Genomic DNA, 18,303 nt, shown 5'->3' on the forward strand with positions numbered 1-18,303 from the left:
CTGATCAAACTTGAAAGCTTTTTGCACAGCAAAGGAAATCATGAACACAATGAAAATAACCCCATAGAACAGAAAATATTTGCAAATGCTGCAATCAACAAGGGGTTAATATCCAAAACATATGAACAACGGATACAACTCAGTATTAAAACAAACAACCCACCCAACCAAAAAATGGACAGAAGACCTAAATAGGTATTTCTCCAAAAAAGACATTCAGATGGCCAACGGGTACATGAAAAGATGCTCAATATCGCTAATTGTTAGAGAAATGCAAATCAAAAGTACAATGAGGTATCAATTCACACTGGCCAGAATCATCATTTTGAAGTCCATGAACAGTAAGTGCTGGAAAGTATGTGGAGAAAAGGGAACTCTCTTACACTGCTGGGACTGTAAACTGATGCAGCCACTAAGGAACACAGCATGGAGGTTCCTTAAAAAAATAAAAGTATAGTTGCCATATGATCCAGTAATCCCATTCCTGGGCATATACCTGGAAAAGAGGAAAACTCTAACTGGAAAAGATACAAGCACCACAATGCAGTATTTATAATACTCAACATGGAAGCAACCCAAGTGTCCATCAATAGACAACTGGCTTGAAAAGATATGGTGTGTGTGTATACATATATATGTGTACATGCATAAGGCGTGTATACATGTATAAAACACACACAACGGAATGTTATTTAACCCTAAAAAAGAATGAAATATTTCCATTTACAGCAACACATGGATGGACCTAGAGAATACTATTGTTAGTGAAGTCAGTCAGAAAGAGAAAGACAAATACTATATGATGTCATTTATTTGTGGAATCTAAAAAATAATACAAATGAATCTACACACAAAAACTGAAACAGACTCACAAACATAGAAAACAAACTTACGTTTACCAAAATGGGAGAGGAGGAAAAATTACGAGTATGGGATTAACAGACACAAATTATTATACATAAACTAGATGAGCAAGAAGGATTTACTATATAGCACAGCAAATTATGGCTCAGTGGTAAAGAATCCGCCTGCCAATGCAGGAGACATGGGTTCAGTTCCTGGGTTGGAAAGATCCCCTGGAGAAGGAAATAGCAATTCACTCCAGAATTCTTGCCTGGGAAATCCCACGGACAGAGAAGCCTGAAGGGCTACAATTTAAGGATTGCAAAAGAGTCAGACATGACTTAATGGCTAAACAACAACAACAACAGGGAGTCCTAGCCAGGATCTTGTAATAACCTATAATGGAACACAACTGCAAACAACAAATTACTATGCTATACTCCTGAAATCAACACAATATTGTAAATCAACTGTATTTCCATAAAAAAATAAAGAGAGAGGGGGGTAAAATCCCTAGATCTAATATATATACACCAAGACTGCCAAAAGCAGATGGGGTAGAAGAACAGTAAAGAAAGAAGTGGAAATTAGAACAGAGTACTGCGAAAAACTACTTAGCCCAACACACTACCCTAACCCTTTTCCCTACTCAATCCCCTACCTCTCTAGCAACTACAGCAGCCAATTTCAAATAATTGGCAGAGAAAAACCCAAATTATTCAATAACATATAATAAGGACAGCATAACATCAATTTTTGTAAGAAAAATTGAAGCGGCAAAAAGGTGCAAAACTTATGAAAAAGAACATTCAAAAAAATGTTGAGCCAAAGCAGAGAAAAAAATGAAATTAAATATTCTGCCACTGCCATAAATTGAAAAATGAATGAAGCGATCAACTCCCTGAAGGAAGATCAAAAAGAAGAAAAACAAGAGCCCCAAAAAACAGATGTTAAAAAATCAGAGATAATAGGTGTGCTTAGGGAAAGAATGATGAAGACAAAAACTGGAAGAATAAACATGAAGTGTTCGTTACAGTAAGAAACCTGGCAACTCTTAACCAAGTGCTTAAGATTAACATCACCAATAATGTCATAAAGAGATCATGTATCTCCTTTATATGACACGATGAAGACACTTCACCTCTGGTATTCTTTTCATAAACCAATATGCCCAGTCTAATCATGAGAAAAACATCAGACAAAATGCAAATCGAGGGACAGTCTACAAAACATCTGACAAGTATTTCTCAAAACTTGTCAAGGTCATTAAGAACAAGAAAAGACTAAGAAGTTGTTCTAGACCAAAGAACACTGAGGAGATGTGACAACTAAATGTAATGAGGTACTCTGCATTGGATCCTGTAAAAGAAAATGACATTAATGAAAAAACTGGTGAAATTCAAATAAAACATGATGTTTTATTTCTTAAAAATTCTTGAGTTCATGAAGATACTAAAAAGAAAAACTTACTGGTTACCTCCGGAGGCAGTTAGGCAATTATTCTGAAAAACAGTAAGTAAAGGGAAAGGTCCAGCATGTTTCCTGTCTTATATGAATACCCAAAATACTAACAAAGGAATAATTAATTAAGCAAAGTTCTTCACTACAGAACTCTTCTTTACAGAATTCCAACTAATAAAGAAATGACAACCTTAGAATATCACTACTTGCAACAGCTAATGAAATATGGATCTAGCCAGTAATCAATACTGGCCTCCAAATCACTAGGTGAAAAGCTGACAGAGAATATCATGATGGATGAATTGGGATGGCATCGGATCCCATGATCAATCTTAACATCACAAAAAGAGAAATCAGTCATTATGTGTCTCTGGATCTGATGCAACAGAATACATAACATCTCCTATGAAGTACTCTGGCAGAAAGGAAAATGCAAGAAAGAAAACAAAATCATTCTTGCTGAGTACCCTTTGGGAAGAAAATCATATATTTCTGAAACATATGGTGACTATAAGACAAAACAAAGCTAACACACCTTCTAGTGAAGCTGACTTTGGCTTCTGCCATTTGCAATTGGACATTTAGTAAGTGTAGCTTAAGCAACCCAGTACTTAAAGAGAAAATATTTAAACAGAAAAGAAATAAGCCAACGTATTAAAGACATGCACATAGGAAATATCTATAATCATGCTGTTTAAGCACGCAACAGTTTTACACTTTTGCAAATTTCCATCACGAAAGATGTTGTAGTACTAGTCACAACCAAGGATGGCAATTTTTAGAAAGAATTATAGATTCATTGGAAAAGACCCTGATGCTGGGAAAGACTGAGGGCAGGAGGAAAAAGGGGCGATAGAGGATGAGATGGTTGTATGGCATCATCAACACAATGCACATGAGTTTGAGCAAACTCCAAGAGATAATGAAGGACAGGGAAGCCTGGTATCCTGCAGTTCATGGGGTCATAAAGAGTGGGACACAACTTAGCGACTTAACAACAACAACACAGTTAATTCAATGTATTCAAATTGAGTTATTGATAAGAACCATAACATTATGACCCAAAAGAGGTCCCCCTGGAACTATATAATATGTATATATATTATATATATATAGAGAGAGAACTATATAAATAGATTTCTAAATGATGCATTAAAAACAAAAAGCTATTATAGTAATTAAAAACCATACAGGCTTGGAGAGTATTAAAGTCTTGACAGTTTTATTCATTCAGTCAATCCTAATTTCTATATACTGAACTTGCCTAAATCTAGAAACACATGCACTGTTACATGTAAACAATAGTAGGTACCAAAAACCAGATCTTTTAAACTATGATAAACTTTAAATTTATATTTAGAAGAAACACAAAGACCTCCCTATAAAACTTCTTGTGTCCAGGAACTAAAACCTTGACAGGTTGATAAGGGAGCCATGAAGTCCAGCAAGTCCCAAGTAGGCTCATCACCTTTACCAATACCATGTGAAACCATGATTCCTAACCTTTTAGGAGCTAGCTATAAACAGTTTTAGTTTCATGACAAACCCCCACTCCTACTTTCTGAAGCTGCCATATGCACTAAAATTTTTTCAAACTATTATTTGCATAATTCTATAAAACCTATTGGGAAATGAATGTACAGTACAAAAGGACTGGACATCGCCTATCTACAACATGAAACAGTATCAGTAATATCTGTAGCTCTGTGCCTGTGCTCAGCTGCATCCAAGTCTATGTGACCCCATGGACTGTAGCCTGCCAGGCTCCTCTGTCCATGGGATTTTTCAGGCAAGAATACTGGAGTGGGTTGCCATTTTCTACTCCAGGGTATCTGACCCAGGGATTGAACCCATGTCTGCTGCATCTCATGCACTGGCAGGCATGAAATGGAATCTGGAATCCTAATGAAGGTTACGAGCTCCAAGATAATACTAAACATTACATCCCATGTTATAATCAAGATGTTGATAAATTATACGGATTAAACAAGCCCACTGCCTTTTTCCTCCTCTCCAAATAAGTACAAGTAAAACTGTGCCCCTAAGGATTATTACCACATCCTCAAAAGAAGATTAGGGTTAAATAATAATTATGCATTTCCTGGAGTAAACACAACTCCAGTATTTTGTTTGGTAAAGCCTGGACCTTTTTAATTGGATGTTTATAACTTGATTTCTTTAGCTGTCTTTAAAAATATTATTTAAAAGTTTGATACTTAAAATTGCATAGAACTAAATTATTTAGGCACAAAACAAAGGAACTCAATTTGCCTTTAGTATTCCAACTAAAGACTTCCTGTTAACAGCAGAATTCCTTTCTTTGGCACATACAGTAACTGCCTGACTGGTATGTAGGCCAAAATGTTAAAGGTCAAATTTCACAGCTAAATGTAGAACGTCCTGGTCCTAAAACCCTTTAAGATATTATACAACTTGTTTTTTTTGTACTTCTGCTAACTACAATAAGATGAAATTAACCCTTGAGACAAGGTGTTTCCTAAAAGTTTAATAACTAATTAGCAGGAATTACTACTCTCAGGGCTTCCATTGTGGCTCAGATGGTCAAGTCACAAAACTTTTCTTCCATACCTTTTTTATGCTTATTACATTAGTAACAGCAATCAAAATTTAAAACCTGTGAAAATAAATCTGTCTAGAACACATCCTTACTCTCCCACAAACTTACTTTCTCCTTTCCATTTATTCAAATTTCTTGAACTCTCTCCAGCATATGAAAATACAGTAAGTTTCAAGTCTTTTCAAGATGAATTCAAGAAATTTCCAGCTACATATTCAGACTTTTTCCCTCTGGAAAAGACAGCCATTAGGCTTTTCTATTTGGTTAATAATAGGTTATTAATCCTCCCCTGCCACTTAAGTGACTCCTGCAAAGTAGTACCATTTTTATCTCTGAAAGGTATAATACTAATCTTATTGTCCTGGTACAAATTAATGTTAAGTGAAATTTCTTAAGCATGTACCACTGCTGCAATTAATACAAATCTTTTTTTAAATAACATTCTTTAATTTGAAAAAATATCCAATTAACTTTTATTTATTTCTAAGATATAATTGGGAAAAGTTGTTTTAAAGTCTGTCATTAAAATTACAAGAACTGTATCAGATTGCATAAGTAGGATCCTAAGATGGGATCAGTAGAAATTTAGTTTTTACAGTATTTACTCAATACTTTTCAAGTCAGAATTTTAAAATATTTTAAATTGGTATCAGATTTTAACTTGGTATCACTAATTTCTTCACACTTTAGGCATAAAAGTGTCATGAGCTATCAGTGATGTCTGCAACATAAAAATATATGGGAAAGGTAAATACACATGGGAAAGGTAAATGTGAAGAACACCAATCTTTATTAATGATAAACTGATTGCTATAAAGCTATTATTTTTAGTACAGACTTGAAATCTGTAGATCCATTCACTTACATCAACCATTTATTTTTACAGCACCTCTTATACAGACAGGTGGTTTGCTAATCCTATCTGACTTTTCTTCTTCCCTTCATCCCTCAATAACCATCAGTGGCCAAGGCCATTCAATACAGATGTGTCCCACTTCTCCCCTTTCCAAATGATCCCAGACTAGGTCAGGTCCTCACTAACATTTAAAATAATGGGACTTCCCTGATGGTCTAGTGGCTAATAGTCCCAAGGCAGAGGACCAGGGTTCAATCCTTGATCAGGGACCTAGATCTCACATGCCACAACTTAAGAGTTCTCATGGTGCAACTGACATCCAGTGCAAATAATTAAAATATTAACCATAAGACATGCACCAAATGGAAAATTACAGGGCACTGAAACACCACATAAATAGTGTTCAACATTAAGAAACTCATTCAAGTAAAAAAGCAGGTATATGAAACTGCACAACACTGTTTAAAAAACAAAAAGAATGTCACGCAAAAAGATGAACAAAATAACTAAATACAAAGAACCTCTGGTATCATGAGTGCTTTGCCTTTACTTTTCTGCACTTCGCAAATTTCCTATAACAAGCAGGTATTACTCTAAAAAAATTTATAAAAATGAACTTTATTTTTAAAACTCACTGCTGCTACTGCTACTGCTGCTAAGTCGCTTCAGTCATGTCCGACTCTGTGCGACCCCACAGACGGCAGTCCCTGGGATACTCCAGGCAAGAACACTGGAGTGGGTTGCCATTTCCTTCTCCATAAAAAAACTCACTACTGGATAACAAACTATCTCTAAGGTTAAAAACTACATGATATTCAGTTAAGTTGCTCAGTCGTGTCTAACTCTGCAATCCCATGGACTGCAGCATGCCAGGCCTCCCTGTCCATCAACAACTCTCGGAGCTTACTCAAACTCATGTCCATCGAGTCAGTGATGCCACCCATCTCATCCTCTGGCGTCCCTTTCTCCTCCTGCCCTCAATCTTTCCCAACATCAGGGTCTTTTCAAATGAGTCAGTTCTTCGTATCAGGTGGCCAAAGTATTGGAGTTTAAGCTTCAACATCAGTCCTTCCAATGAACACCCAGGACTGATTTCCTTTAGGATGGACTGGTTGGATCTCCTTGCAGTCCAAGGGACTCTCAAGAGTCTTCTCCAACACCACAGTTCAAAAGCATCAATTCTTCGGCACTCAGCTTTCTTTACAGTCCAACTCTCATATCCAAACATGACTACTGGAAAAACCATAGCTTTGACTAGACGGACCTTTGTTGGCAAAGTAATGTCTCTGCTTTTTAATATGCTGTCTAGATTGGTCACAGCTTTCCTTCCAAGGAGCAAGCATCTTTTAATTTCATGGCTACAGTCATCATCTGCAATGATTTTGGAGCCCCAAAAAATAAAGTCATTCAACTCACTGTTTCCATTGTTTCCCCATCTATTTGCCATGAAGTGATGGGACTGGATGCCATGACTTAGTTTTCTGAATGTGGATATTAGAAATAGCCAAAATAAACACTAAAGTATGCAACTATCAATCCTTTAACCTAGAAGCACTTTAAAAACAAAAAAGGTACTTACCTATTTTCATTGCACTATTTCTATGTCTAGAAAACCTCTCCTCTTCAGTATCCCAATGAGACTTAAATGTGTGCTTTCACAAAAGCTTTTGCCATCTTTTCCAGACTATTCTTCAATTTTCAAAACTTATGTGATTTATTTTTTCCTAAACTTGTAATTAAATCTCATTTTTCCTTCAAATGCATCATAAGTTTGTACTTCATCTCTAACACCACTGGTACCTGAGGTCCTCTTTCCTCTAGCAATTTATTCCGAGTACAACTACTAAACTAATATTTAAACACTGCTTTCATAAAATTAAAATCTCATCCTTTTGAAATCTGCAACGGCTTCTGCTTGACCTGAGTTTAAATTGTATAGCCTGCTGTTGCATCACTAATCTCTTTTCCACCTTATTCAAACTTATTCCAATTTATTTCTTCAAACTAGACAGAACTACACAGTTCCCTGGATTTACACATCTGCTGTTTTCACTGATTTTTCACCTACAATGTCCTTTCTATGTCTCCTGTCAATCTGAAGTCCAAGCTCAAAGAAAACAGTTCAGATCCCACCTCTTCCACAAACGATTCTCTATGCATTCTAGCCTATGCTGATCTCTCTTCTGACTCCCCTTACACAAAGTGCAACAACTAACTCGTCTGTGATCATTCGGCATATATGGGTTTTGTTTTCCCAATTAAGGTATCAGGACACAGATACCAAAGGGAAAATACTAGACATGTAAACATTAATACCAAATGAATGAAGTATAAATGTATCAGATATTTTTTATTTTTATCCTGCCAAACTGTAAAGCCTACAACTTACTAGGAAAAAAATCAGATGAAAAAGTTTGATTTTTCAGCTTGCTTCAATTTACCTAGTGTAACTTAGTACTTTAGGAATAAAGTAGAACTGTGCATTTTACCTCTCTCTTCTGCTCCTTGTACTATGTCCCAAAGTCAGCAAATACAGAAAACAGAGTTTAAAAAATTATATGGAAAATATTTTTCCCCATTGCAAAAAGAACAAAAGGACACAACACACAACCAACCATTTGACAATCAGCCTTTTTAAACCCGAGAAATAATTATTTAACTACAAAAACAGGTCTCTTAAAAACAAAACAGAGCAAGTTCTAGCTAAGCTATGATGCAGTTGTCCATGGTATCACCTACCATGCCCAATTCTTCCTATTTGCCTTTGCTTTCCCAGGTTTAATTAAGTCCAGTTTCTCTGAAATCCTAACCATCCCATTCTACCAAATCTAAACCTAAAGTCAATCCAACTACAGACATTAAAATCTCTAAGTTTTCAAAGTTCATACTGCCTAGATAGACTTCAGATATGTACCAAGCTTTTATAAAATAAGTTAAATAGATGAGTTAATGGACATAAAATTCTTTCCCTCAGTGCAGGTGAGTAATTATTTGCAAGCTGGCTTAGTAAGACTAGCAAAACAGAGTAGTAGTTCTCTAGGAGTATCTGTTGGCTTTCCAAGAAAATCCAGAAAACAACATCATCTGAATGAAGTATTAATAAATCTAAATATACAAACTAATGTCGTATTTATATTTTAAGTTACCTGAAGCATGCCTCCCCTGATTCTGTGGCATTCTTTGGAAGAGATCATGGTTGTATTCATAATACCTATAGTCTTCATGTGCACGATCTCCAAGTGGGCGCCTCCTCTGACCATCAAAATAATTATCTGAATAGTAATATCGGGAACCAGAGTCTCCATTTTCGGGAGCAAAGTTAACTTCTGTTAAAAATGACTGAGAAGAGCCATATTCCCTAGGGACATCTGCTAGACTCCGGGCAAGGTAAGAAGGTGCAGATAATCTGTTGCTTTCTCTTCTCATCATTTCATGAGGTGTTCTTTGAATTGGAGTTCTAAGGAAACTATGGTTTCTTGAAACTATTCCATCTCCAGAAGCTGAAAAGGCATTAGCGCCTGAATCTGGAAGACAAATATCAGTTCGTCTTGGAATTGTTGGACCGTGCCGGATAAAAGAAGGCATAAGATCTATAATAAAACAAAAGAATAAAATGACTAGTAAATAATATATGCTTTTCCAAAGTTGTTTATTTACATCTTACCCCAAAATGAAAAATTTCAATGGACTTAAGAAAACACAATTAAAAACTTTAGCAAAGTATCTGGGTATTTTAAATTGAGGCTGATTGCCATATTCCCACTCAAATGAATTTATAATTTGTATGAATGTGTTATAAGTATGCTCTAGCAGAATCAAACATATTCTGCATACTACCAAACATAATATAATGAAACATCAGTAAGTTAAACTACAAAATACGTATTAATGAAATACTCATGATTAAATGTATAAAAATAGTAAACAGTCTAAGTTTACTTAGATTTACTTAGATACAGTTACCAGCATAACTTAACATTAGTTTGTTTTGCAGACTGTACTTCATTTCCAAAATTCCCCAAACTCTTAAGTAAAACACAATTTAAAAAATGAAACAGAACATAATGCTGTTCTCAAACATGTAAAGGTGAATTCCTTTAAAAAAAAATTAAAAAATTATTAATCTGGCATTCCTACTCTTGGAATTATGTAGCAACAGTACAATACTCAAAAGATGGAAAAACTAAAAATTAAGCTATGAAAATTAAAAAAAATTTTTTTAATCTCATTTCAAAGAGACACACAAATGTTGAATCAGTTCAAAAACAAACAAACAAAAAAAAAACGCCAAGTCTAAAACCATGGCTCCTTTAAGAACAATTATAATTCAAAACAGAAGAAAACAGGGCAATGGCTTTAAGGATACAGTACTTCTGAATATAAAACTTAAATAAACACCTTAAGCATTCCTGGTTAGAATGCAAACACCTTTAAAACAAGAAGAAAACTGGATCTGGAGCCCATTTTATTAGTTCACTAAGTAGACAGTATCAGAGGGCACGCATATTAATATGTAACAGAAGCCAAGCAGACAAAAATTAGTATTCGAATAAACAAGGTTCAACATTTGATGAAACTAAAACAAAATACTATATATCAAAAGTTATTTGTTAAAAGGTGTGGCAAACATATTTCATGATTTTAAGATAAACATTGTTTATCTGAAGCTAACTGCAAGCTAACCTAAACTTGGCCAAAATCCTCAAGAGAATACGTAAATGAAAAATAAACTTTTAAAAAGTTTTTAAAAATCAAGTTTCAGGTTATTGATGTACCCATCCGATCTGTTCTGTAAGAAAGCATTGCAAATACAAGGATAAATCTGGAAGGTTGATGATGTGGTTATAATGGAAAAACATGCTCTCCACCCCTTTTTGTGCGATCTTGGGCAAATATTACTAGGAACCTCTATGAAAAGCTTTCCCAATTACAATATGAGGTAATGCTTAAGTCACAGTCACCAGCTTCCAAGAAGGAAACTTACACAAAGGGCCCAGCATTCAGTATGAACACCAAAAAACTTGCTCCTTACCTCACAAATGTTCTGAACACACAAGCAAGAATTAAAAATGCAAAAGATTCAGTAGGAAAATTAGAGTCAAATACTTAAATTGAAAATAAGTAAAGTCTCAGCGAAATGCACTCTATTAAAAAATGTTTATAAACACACACACAACTTTTTTCGTAATTTTCCCAAAAGTATGACGGAAATTATTTTGAGTCTTTGGCGGATTTCTAGGAGGTTTTATTTGAAGAAATTCTTATGAACACAGCCAAACACATATAATTTTTGGCTCTTCAACCCTGAGATCTACAACTGACGAGACTTTTTGGGCAGCAGCTACAATAGCGACGGTCAGCTTTCACCTCCGGACGTTATCATCCAACAGAGCTGGACTAAGAATTCTACTCAAGCGTTCGCACAACTTCGAGCAGGGCGAGTGACAACTGCAGTGTTTGCAAACACAATGCAAATCTCGACGTAACAAGAGGAAAACGTGTGCCCCAGTGTAATCCCTTTAATTCCTACAGAACCAGGGGATGAGCAATTTGTTTTCTAAAGAATATCTTTCTTCCAGTAATTAAAACCAACAACATAGCTTCCAGAAGGGAAGTCTGTGGATTTTGAGGGGCGGGACGGGGCCGGGAGTGCGGGGCGGGGGGGGAACGGAGGGGGACTAACTTAAGTTTTTCACTCTTTATCAGCTTTCAAACAACGAACATCACTCCAGGCATTTTAAAAAAAAAAAAATCACAGAGGCCAAAAGGAAACACAAGCCGCGGGGAGCGGCGTCGGACACCCAGCCCGGGTCCCCCGCAGCCCGCGGCCGCCCAGGCCAGGTGTGGGCGCACCCCGCCCGACACTCACTCCGCAGCAGAGGAGACGTCTCCTTCTTCACGTACTTCCCCTGCACCTCGGCCGGCTTGGACACTTCGTTTTTGGTTTTCTTCCGGGACAGCATCCTTGACCACGAGGCCCCAGGCCACGTCAAGCAGCCGCCCTAAGGCTCCGCGCCGGGCGCCGGGAGTCCCCGCCGCCACCTCCGCCGGCGCCACCGCCTCCTTCCCTCCCGAGCCGCCGCCGCCGCCGCCGCCGCCGCTGCCGCCTCTCCGCAGCCCGGGATTGCCCACAAGGACTGCCGCATGTTCGGGGCGCTAAGCGCGCCGGTCACCGCTCAATCGCTTGTCAGTTCCTTCCCGGAAGTCAGCCGGCTCCGCGTCGTTGCCCGAGAACTCCGAGAGAAGAGCCAGGAACGCCCCGCTAGGGCCATGGTCTTCTGCTGGCCACCTAGTTACCGCTACTGCTGCAGCCGCTGTCGCCGCCTACGTCCCGTAAACTTTCCCTGCGGCCGCTGGGAATTCTGGGAAACTCGACGCAGCGCGAGCGCCGCCGCCCTTCCCTCACCCGCTCCTGGGCGTGGCTCGGGCCAGAGGACGCGGGGCCGCCCTCTCAGCTAACGGGTTGCCCCGTCGTCTTCGGGAGGAGCAGCGGCAGCTTTCACTCCGGCTCGGCGAGGAGCAGGTCTGGTGGGCACTTTGGACAAAACGTGCCAGACTGAGCGCAGGAGGCCGTGGCGCGCTCCTGCAGAGGAACCTCCTCTACCCGCAGATTTTTCTCTCAGGACCTTGAGGGAGCTGGTAACGCCCCCCAAGATGCATTCGCGTCCTCGGCCACGAAAGAGGACGTCCCTCTTGGAATTTTGGGGGCTGGTAAATTCAAGCCCGTAATAGCACAGAACGCCTGTAGAGTCGAAGAAACGCCACCCTTACGCTCATGCTGCACCCAAAGAAATCTAGATCTCTCTTTTTGTTGAAAACACTCCGTTAGTGCCAGGGAGTGTGCGTCTTTCTGATAAAGGAAAAAACGGAGGAAGAAGCCAAAGTGGTGTTTCTACTATCTGTGATGTAAGATAAATTTGATATTAGCGTGATTTATTTAATTATCACTATCATTATTTACCATGTATTTCCTCTTGGAAATATGGAGTTGTCAATGGAAAAAAATAATCTCTCATGGGAATACAAAAGAGTTTTATTTGAGCCAAACTGGGAAATACAAGCCCAGAAGACAGCTTCTCAGGTAACTCTGAGGAAGTCCTGAGGGGAAAGCATGGGTTTCAGCATAGTTTTACTGAGGGGGAAGCATGGGTTTCAGCATAGTTTTATCAGAACAAAACATTCAGTAAGTCAGGGATATATTCCTTCAAGGTTTCAAAAGAAAAAAAGATCAGTTTGGAACACAGGAAGTTATTATTGCCTTGGTACGTAGAAAGGGAGTCATCACTGAAGGAGTAACAGCATTGGCATCCCAGGAAGGGAGACATTGAATTTTTGTCTTATCATGGAAGCCTTGTTAAGTGTTGGTTGCTCAGTCACCAGATTACTTCGAAGTTAATGAGCCCATTAATAAAGCAGATGTACAATATGTGTTGTATAATCCACAAATGGCATTTTAGCCAAGGTAAAAACTTGTGTGCAATCCAGAGTGACTTCTTCAGACCTCAGTATGTGAACATTTCTTTCATAGAGTTAAATACTCCTGTCTTAGATTTCTTTCTTTTTGTTTTTGAGAATTTTGAGCACTAAAGTTCAAGAACTGGGATTTTTAATCTAAAATAGACCCTGCTTTCTTCTATTTAATTTAGCAAAGGTATGAAATGTTCAAGATAACATTTGAAAAATAACATGGGATCCACCCCTAGTGACCAAATTGAGGCTTTGACAATGGAAAGTGCTTTCTTTCCCTAAGATGGGAACTGTCTTACAAGAGATGTAAACAACTAACAAAAGGCAAGGAATTTTCTACTTACACAAGATTGTGTGTGTGTGTGTTAGTTGCTTAGTCGTGTCTGACTCTTTGCAACCCCATAGACTGTAGCCCACCAGGCCCCTCTGTCCATGGGATTCTCCAGGCAAGAACACTGGAGTGGGTTGCCACTTGCTACTCCAAAAGGAACTATATAATGAAAATGAAGTTGCTCAGTCGCGCAGACTCTTTGCGACCCCATGGACTGTAGCCTACCAGGCTCCTCTATCCATGGAATTTTCCAGGCAAGAGTACTGGAGCGGGTTGCCATTTCCTCCTCCAACTACACAAGATTAGGAAGATGGTAAAACTTTGTTTTGCCATGAACAAGTAAGACATTTTGTCTAGTGCCTGTCTCCATCTTTATATACTTTATGATCCCATGACACTGATCTCTCAGTATTTATTCAATAACTAAAAAGTGTTTATTGAGCATCCACTCTGCTCCAGACTGTTCTAGGTGCTTGGGATATAGCTGCAGGCAGAGATATAGTTAGGGGCTTCCCTGATGGGTCAGATGGTAAGAATCTGCCTGCAATGCCTGGATTCAATCCCTGGGTCTGAAAGATCCCCTGGAGAAGGGAGTGGCTACCCACTCCAGTATTCTTGCCTGAAGAATTCCATGGACAGAGGAGCCTGGCGGGCTACAGTCAATGGGGTCACAAAGCGCTGGACACAACTGAGCGACTTGAGTGACTAACACACATAGGCAAAGAATCCCTACTCTCATGGGGAAGAGAGACAATAAAGAAGAAAAATAAATAAAATGTACTCTACTACATGGTGATCATGCTGAGGTGAAAATAAGGAAAAAAAAGGGTTTGTGATCTTAGTATAGAATGACTAGCTCATGAGGAGACTTTGTAGTGACAAAAGAAATTGGTAGTGCAACTATCTGAAGGAAAAATACTCTAGGCAAAATGAACAGCAAGTGCAAAGTCCCTTCGAGTCACCAAATTCCCAGCAATTTGAAGAAATGTAAGGAAATGGCAACCCACTCCAGTGTTCTTGCCTGGAGAATCCCAGGGACGGGGGAGCCTGGTGGGCTGCCGTCTATGCCGTCTACAGGGTCGCCCAGAGTCGGACACGACTGAAGCAACTTAGCAGCAGGAGCAGCAAGAAGGTCTATGTAGCTGGAGCACAGGAGGAGAGTAGTGGGAGTTGAAGTTAGAGAGATAACATTGTATCATTGTAAAGAATTTCACTTTGAGCAAAGAAATGACATAATCTGAGTTAATGTTTTGAACAGATCACTTTGGATGCTCAAAAACTATTGCTGGCTTGGACCAGGGTAAGAGTAGGGGAGATGATGATAAATGCTCAGATTTTGGACATGTTTTTAAGACAGAGTCAACAGGATTTGCTGACAGATTGAATATGGAGTGTATATTTTATACATAATATTATTTGTATAAAATAAGCTACAAGGATATATTATACAACACAAGAAATAGAGCCAACATTTGATAATAATTATAAAATGGAGTATAGCTTTTAAAATTGTCAGTCACTGTGTTGTATACCTATAATATTGTACCTCAGCTATATCTGAATTTAAAAAAACAGAATAAAATAGAAGCTTATTAGAACAGCAGATTGTACTCTCAGAGGAACATCAGAAAAGCAGTTACTTGTTCCTATTGTTTGGATATAAAGCCTAGTACTAAAGTGTTGAGCATGTGGATGGAGAAGAGTGATGAAACACAAATGGAGAGACATTGAAGTTTTGTTACAGATAGGATATGAAGGCAGGAGATGAAGGGAAGGAAGGGGGCGCCAAAAAAGTGCCAGGTTTCTTCCCAGGACATACTAAGGAGCATAAGAGGACAAAAGCATGTTAAGACCTTGTTAATAGAGCCAAGTCTTTACACTTGAGGTTTTCCCAGAGATGGAAATACAGGATACCTTTCACCATGGAAGGAAAAGTCATAGAATTTTAAAATTCAAAACAAATTCTGAGATCAGCTAGGCTAATGTGGAAAACTAGAAAAAATAAATGTTTTGCTTCAGATTTTATTCCTGATTAGTAGCAGACATGTCTCAGAACTGGAGGTATTCTGTTCCAACTTTGGGTCTTGTCCCAGTAACAGCAAGTTCAGATTCTAACAGTTATTTTGAAAGTCGTCCATGTTCCCAACAAAGAACACCCCCCCCCCCTTTTCACTGCTATTTCAGTTCTTTGAGTTATATCAGAGAGAAAACCTCAAAAGTGCGCTTTTTAACATCTGCAATTTGCCTTTTTATCAAGGAGAGTGCTTTCCAGGATCAACAATCTGCAGACAGCATTAGTAGTTGCAATGCATACCATTATGTGAGCTTTGAATTCAAATCTATGAGTCCAGACACTTTGAATTCACATCTGTTTTGTAGAAATTCCTGGATTTCTGGTAGTTTTTATTAAGGAATCTAGATTTTGCAGTTGTAATTCTCCAAAGATAGCTTTTAAGAGGGTTAATATTATATTACATAATAGTGATATTTTTCCCCCTTGCAGTTGCATTGTCTGTGGAGAGAATCTTAGTTTTCTCACATGAAAATTAGAGTTTGGACTAGTTGATTTCCAAAGTGTCTTTCAGCCCTGCAGGGTTGTGCCACATAGGCAGAATGAAATATACAAAAATAAAAACAATTACCTTAGTAGGCATATAGGTGATTTCTCTTCTTTAAAAGTATTTATCTTTATCGCTATGTTTTTATCTAAAAAACATTATTTAGGTTTAATCTTTTAAAGAACAGTTTTTAATTAAAAACATAGCAATAAAGAAAATATTTTAATTATTTATTTAATATTTATTATTAATTAAAAAGCAAGTGTTAAAATATCAGTGTCATATAAAGTCATCGTTAGCATAAAAATGAAATTTTGCGCCAAGCTACTACTTTTCAAAGAGAGCCAAAGTTGTTATGTTATTTTTACTTTCTCTTGCTAAAAGCATGTAAAATTTAAAAGAGTGAACTTTCTAATGAAGAATTGTCCAAGAAAGAACCAAGTGCTGCTGCTAAGTCGCTTCAGTCGTGTCCGACTCTGTGCAACCCCGTAGACTGCAGCCCACCAGGCTCCCCCGTCCCTGGGATTCTCCAGACAAGAATACTGGAGTGGGTTGCCATTTCCTTCTCCAATGCATGAAAGTGAAAAGTGAAAGTGAAGTCACTCAGTCGTGTCCGACTCTTAGCGACCCCATGGACTGCAGCCTACCAGGCTCCTCCGTCCATGGGATTTTCCAGGCAAGAGTACTGGAGTGGGGTGCCATTGCCTTCTCCAAGTACTAATAAGTCCTAAATATGGAGGGCTTTAAAAAAAAATAAAATAAAAGGCTCTTTTACTCTTGAGCCCACTCTTCCTGGTCATATGACAAGATAAATTTCATCTGTCTCTGGAAGAAGTAATAATAATCCGGTTTAACCCTCCAGAGTTTTGGCTCTTAAAATCTGGGAGGGTCAATTCCTGAGTACCCTTTAAGCAGAAGCTTTAAGTATTTCCCATAAAGGAGAGATTGTGAAAATATAAATACTTGGTATAAAAACTAAGTTGGCTTCCCAGACTACTCTAGTGTCTGATGAATTATCCCTCACCCCCAGATAATGTGGAAAATTAGTATCACAAGTCTGATCAAAAGGAATCAAGCTGGGAGATTTGATGCTACTAAGCTTTGATCTTGTTCGTATATTTTATACTATGATTGCCTGGATTTAGAGGTCCTCTAAAACTGTGATAGCTAGCCAAAATGAATCTCTTATTTTTGACAATGCTAACTTTTGACTTCAGTTTTCTGTCTTTATAGGCCTTTCTGCCTGTTTGCCTCTCTGGAAACTTTTTCTTCCAACATTGGCTATATCTTCAATCACTTTCAACTTTAATTATTCTTTGCAATAATGAATATTTACTTGGCTTTTAGTAAGTTTTTTTGTTTGAGAACTCAGTAAAAGTTTACCCAAGATTCTTGTTATGAGGGGTCTCCTGAGGTAGAGCTACTGTGAAAACACCTGCATCCCTTTTACACTACATGGGAGCCAAGGGATAATCAGAAATACCATGTAACAAGCCACACCATTATTTCTTTTTTGCTGTTGTCAGTCCATGCTGATGCAGGACCCTGTGCAAAGATGATTTGCAAAATTCCCAAACAGAAATCAAGAGAAAGCATTCGTCTGTCTTGAAGAGCTGTGCGGATTTCACTAACCTCTTAACACTATCGTCTCTTACTCAAGCCTGGAAACTTTCTTTTTCCTGCCAAAATCTCTTTACTTCCATTTAAGAAGTTCCACGGGAACTTCTTTTGTATCACCTTTTCTCCATCTTGTGGCCTGCTTTCTTGAAGAACCCACTGATTTTTTTTTCCTCTGGGGCAATAAGCTTTAGCCTGAGGGTGCAAGGTAAACATATTTATGGGGAAGGAGGGAATGAAAAGTACATTTGTTTGAAATATTTGCAAGAAAGCAGTTTAAGTAGAATTCTTATAGTTAGAACCAGAATGCAAAGCTTTAAGAGAAAAAAATGAAAGTCTCTTGTTCCATATAGAGTCTGACCACATAAATATATCTTCTCTCCCTCCTGGAACTCCACTTAAATGACAATGAAAAAATAAAAGGAGATTTAACTCATAATTATTAAGAGAACACAAGATGGGCCTTCAGTAGACATGACATCAATTAATTTCAATTAGAGAGTGATGGGATTGAGACAAGGTAGAAAAGAGGTTGAAGGGAGTAGAGGAAGTAGGACAGAGGGAGCCACAGCCTAAAATATTGATACTTATG

At 38.1% G+C, this 18,303-nt stretch overlaps 1 protein-coding gene across 1 annotated transcript in view; it reads right to left on the reverse strand.

Moving 5' to 3' along the window:
• SAV1 (salvador family WW domain containing protein 1) overlaps positions 1–12,083 on the reverse strand; it is a 31,892-nt gene extending 19,809 nt beyond the window's left edge. Inside the window, exons 1-2 of the mRNA XM_027553714.1 lie at positions 11,608–12,083; positions 8,885–9,328 (exon numbers count right to left, since the gene is read on the reverse strand). Coding sequence (XP_027409515.1) covers positions 8,885–9,328; positions 11,608–11,701 — 538 coding nt within the window. The 5' untranslated portion in view covers positions 11,702–12,083. The remainder of the gene's footprint in view (positions 1–8,884; positions 9,329–11,607) is intronic.
• Positions 12,084–18,303: the final 6,220 nt, after the last annotated feature.

Source organism: Bos indicus x Bos taurus, chromosome 10 (assembly GCF_003369695.1).
Source record: "Bos indicus x Bos taurus breed Angus x Brahman F1 hybrid chromosome 10, Bos_hybrid_MaternalHap_v2.0, whole genome shotgun sequence".
NCBI lineage: Eukaryota > Metazoa > Chordata > Mammalia > Artiodactyla > Bovidae > Bos > Bos indicus x Bos taurus.